This window comes from Octopus bimaculoides, chromosome 20 (assembly GCF_001194135.2).
Source record: "Octopus bimaculoides isolate UCB-OBI-ISO-001 chromosome 20, ASM119413v2, whole genome shotgun sequence".
In the NCBI taxonomy this organism is placed as follows: domain Eukaryota; kingdom Metazoa; phylum Mollusca; class Cephalopoda; order Octopoda; family Octopodidae; genus Octopus; species Octopus bimaculoides.
In genome coordinates this window covers 15,547,704-15,552,416 of record NC_069000.1, presented here as the reverse complement: position 1 = coordinate 15,552,416, position 4,713 = coordinate 15,547,704, and the positions used below count along the sequence as shown (strand labels likewise).

At 36.2% G+C, this 4,713-nt stretch overlaps 1 protein-coding gene across 1 annotated transcript in view; it reads left to right on the top strand.

Annotated features, from left to right (window-relative positions):
• Positions 1-459: 459 nt before the first annotated feature.
• The window catches only part of LOC128250333 (uncharacterized), a 5,869-nt gene continuing 1,615 nt past the window's right edge, over positions 460-4,713 (top strand). The window contains exon 1 of the mRNA XM_052975139.1: positions 460-630. Within this exon, the coding sequence (XP_052831099.1) occupies positions 564-630 (67 nt within the window). The 5' untranslated portion in view covers positions 460-563. The remainder of the gene's footprint in view (positions 631-4,713) is intronic.

Here is a 4,713-nt window from a genome sequence, read left to right as displayed (position 1 = left end):
GAATAAGACATCTGGCAGCTTTTGTTCCGGCTCTTTGCGATGTAAATTCTTGGGCAGTAGCCTTAGTCCATTCCCCGGTTTAACACCAGGTCCTGGTCTTTGGGTGACCTTAACAGAATTCTTTCTAATGCAAACTTGTCAAAGGACATTTGCCAACCTGTCAAAGGCGCTGCGTGGTGAGACTGAAACTGAAAGCATATGGTTTCGAGGCGGACTTCATCGTGTAATCAGCATTTTGTCCGTCTTCACGTCCTGAATTCAAATTCCTCCGAGGCTGCTTTTTGCCTTTCGTCCTTTCGGAGGTCGATAAAATAAGTACCAGTTCAACACTAGAGTCGATGTAATCAACTTAACCCCCCTCCCACCACCACCACCTCGCCCGAAATTGATGGTCTTGTGTCAAAATTTTAAATCAGTGTTATATTGACACACTGATTCTTTGTTGGTAACTCTATGTTTCTGTTTTGATATTTTTAACAGACAAATCTTCAGAGAAAGAAGGAACAGAATGTAATGATGGAAAATCTTCGTCGAAAAACATAGTAACCAAATGTCTCCCTTCGATGAATCTGGACATTTTAAAGAATATCAATATGCTTCTCTTCTGCATGGTTGTGTTAATCTGGGCTAGTAAGTCTAAAATCCAATATTGTTTATTTTCGATTACACGGTGTAATACGATTTTTATTCTTAGGTAGCAACTGTTATTTTCTATTTGCTTACTTTTAGACATTATGAAAAATATTTCCTTCAAACTTAGCTTTTGTTACATTTATTCAAACCCCAAAGAATCCCTCTCAACACATGGCTATGATGCTCCTCCACTACTCCTACTCATGATCAGAGATGCACATATTGTCGGCCACTAAGGGACATGGTCAAGTGGTTAAGATCAAGCAACTGACAAGCAAATTTGTGGTATTGAGCAGAATATGTGCTATAACGATATTTCTGCTTCAGCAACTCAGTGCTGAATCTGTCTGAAATGTAATGGAAAATAGATCAGTTTGAAAACATTGATGTCTAGGTGACAAAAGCAAAGTTTGAAGGGAATAGTAGTCACCTCCTTCGTAGCAAATATGAAATAACACTTACTGAGCAAAGACAAAGAAAAACTTTGTTACACTGTGTTATTAACAGAATTGTCTTTTCACGAGTGCTTAATCATTTTTTCCAATTTCAGACTCCAAAACTACATCCCAATATGCCTCCTTACCACTTTCACCAGAGTATAGAAAACGTCATAACTACCAATCCTATTAAGCACTTGTATGATTGTAAAAGACACCGATAGTTCGGTTTTGTGTTATATGTGGAAAACAAGGGAGAACAGGAAGGAAAAGTATCCGAATTTTATCATGATTATTATGTTATTGTTAAAATAATAATTAGAAAACGATACTACAGAATGACTCCCCTGCTTCAGCGTTTAGTTACCATAATACGAACTAACTAACCCACGACAAGTCATACCATACTTAACAGAAACCTAGACTCAATGATTCTCAGTGACTAGTTTTGGTGTCACATATTATTCTGAATTTAAATCCAACTGGGGTTTGCTTTTTCTTTCATCCGACTAGACTCAATGAAAGAATTATGATGTGATGTATACTCGAGCAGATATACTCAAATATTTCTCATCCTCTACATCTCTTCATCCTACATTCTCCAAAAAGTATTGAATACAGCCCTCAAGAATAGGAATCGACTGTCATTCCATCCTTTGCAATTATTGATATTAAACCAGTAAAAAAGTGGTGGGTTGAAACCATCGTTAGAGTGATGGAGAAAATGTCTTGCGGTATTCAGTTGCGTTCTATTACATTCTGAGCTGAAAATTGCCGTGTTGACTTTGCTTTTCATACATCTTGGGTGGATAAAATGTATAACAGTTGAATAACATAGTCAATCCCACAAATATTTCTGTTATCATTTAATCGAATTTAAAAATCAATATCGAATTAAATTTGTAATAGTTGCTTATAACAAGAGAGTTCGATATATCTATTCGCAAAAATTATTACTATGGTAGTTGCAAAATTATGAAACAATAAATCAAGAGAGAGAATTTTGGCAGTAACTTGAGCGCCACCATTTCTTAGCAATATCTGACTTCTTGTAAAATTAGGTAATCGTTGTTTGTGATGACGTATAGTGATAGACAGTCACAGATAAATCCTGTCCGAATAGTCCTGTGATTAAAGGTATCTTAACTAATAATTCAGTAAGTGATTCCAGGACTCAGTTTTCTAATGTCTTATTCTTTGTCGTTCTTTTTTCAGAGGGAGTCGGTTGTAATTTAAAGGCGATTTAATTGTACTATTTCTAACTGGTTGGAGACATCACGGAATGTCTTCTTTTTTATTTGCTTCTGATATGTTGCGGTGGTAAAGGCATTCTCTATCTCTGAAAACTTTTGATTCCTTTCACTCACATCGTCTGTAAGTCTTTTTGTGTATTTTGTCGTCGTTGTTACTATTGTGATTTTGTCATTGGGGTGGAAAGCTGTGGCATTTTGTTTTACTGTTTTTATCTTAGCTGCTTGGAAGTGTTATCATGCACATGCTTTGTCTTGGTGTAAAAGATGGGTTACAGCAAATATTCTGCTCAATACCACAGATTTGCCTGTCAGTTGTTTAACCGTAACCGCTTCACCATGTCTCTTGGTGGCTGACGATATGTGTATCTCTAATCACGAGTAGAGGTAGTAGGGGAGCATCATAGCGATGTGTTGAGAGGAATTCTTTGGGGGTTTGAATAATTCACCTCTGGAAACATAGGTGTTTTGTTCAACATTCTAAATACAACCCTTATTCCGGGACCTTTTGAGCGGGATGGGCTACTCGGACTGATGAAAATTCTAATTGGCCCCACCTGCAAGGTCATGCACTGTTTATCTTGCTATGAAATCACCATGTCGTGCACATATGGTTATGATGCATGTGCCTGGTGTACCCTTATCAGATGGGTAGTCATGATGGGTATATTGAGCTTTGTGTATTTGTACCCCAGTGTCACTCTACTTTGATGGCATGCGCTGCTCTCTCACTCCATAATAATAATAGTAGTAGTAGTAGTAGTAGTAGTAGTAGTAATAATAATAATAATAATAATAATAATAATAATAATAATAATAATAATAATAATAATAAGGATGATGATGATGATGATGATGATGATGATAACAAAAACAACAACAAAAACAATAATAATAATAATAATAATAATAATAATCATAATTTTTTTTACTATAGGCACAAGGCCTGAAATTATATGGAAGGCGAGTATTCGATTACTTCGACTCCAGTGCTCAACTGGTAGTTATCTTATCGATTCGGAAGAATGAAAGGCAAAATCGACCTCGGCGAAATTTCAACGCAGAACATAAAGACGGACGAAATACCGCTATGCATTTTTCCGGCGTGCTAACGATTCTGCCTGCTCCCCGCCTATATACAGTTTGAAATTTTGGCACACGACCAGTAAATTTTAAGGGAGGGGTAAGTCGATTACATCGACCCAGTGTTCTACTGGTACTTATTTTATCGATTCTGAGGAAAAGAAAAGTTGACCTCGGCGGAATTTGAACTCAGAACGTAATCATTCAGAAAAAATACCACTAGATACTTTGTCTATTGCTTTAAAGATTCACCGTCCTTGATATGCTTTCTACAATAGGCACACATTTTGAGTGGGATGGGGAAGCCGACTACACCGACCCCCAGTATTTAACTGGTACTTTTTTTTATCGACTTCAATAGGATGATTGGCAAAGTCAACCTCAGTGGAATTTGAACTCAGAACATAAACACGGAGAAAAATGTCGCTAAGTTTTCTGCCCGGCGTACTAACTATTGTGCCAGTTAGCCGCCTTAATAATAATAATAATAATAATAATAATAATAATAATAATAATAATAATAATAATAATAATAATAACGACTTCAAATTTTGGCACAAGGCCAGCAAGTTTGAGGTAGTGGGGTAAATCGATTATATCAACCCATAGCCCTCAACTAGTACTTATTATATCGAACCCGAAAGGATGAAAGACGAAGTCGGCCTCGTCGATATTTGGATTCAGAACATAACATAAAGCCGGACGAAATGCCGCTAAGCATTTTGTCCGGCGCACTAACGATTCTGACAACTCGCTGCCTTAATAATAATAATAATAATAATAATAATAATAATAATAATAATAATAATCATAATAATCCTTTTTACTAAAGGCACAAGGCCCTGAAATATTGAGGGAGGGGGCTCGTTGATTACATCGACCCCAGTGCTCAACTGGTACCTATTTCACCGACTCCGAAAGGATGAAAGGCAAAGTCGACCTCAGCGGAATTTGAACTCAGAATGTAAAAACGTACGAAATGCCGCCAAGCATTTTGCCCGGCGCTGTAACGACTCTGCCATCGTGCCATCTTGCATATGCTTAATAATAATAATAATAATGATAATAATAATAATAATAATAAAATAAAGAAGAAGAGTTCCATAATTAAATTTGCTGAACGATATTTCGGTATCTCGTGAACCCGTTGAAGGTACACGAGATACCGAAATATCGTTCAGCAAATTTAATTATGGAACTCTTCTTCTTTATTTACATATTCCTTCCGGAGGAGTCATAGCAGTCCTAATATTATCTATAATAATAATAAAAAAAATAAAAATAATAATGATAATAATAATAATAATAAT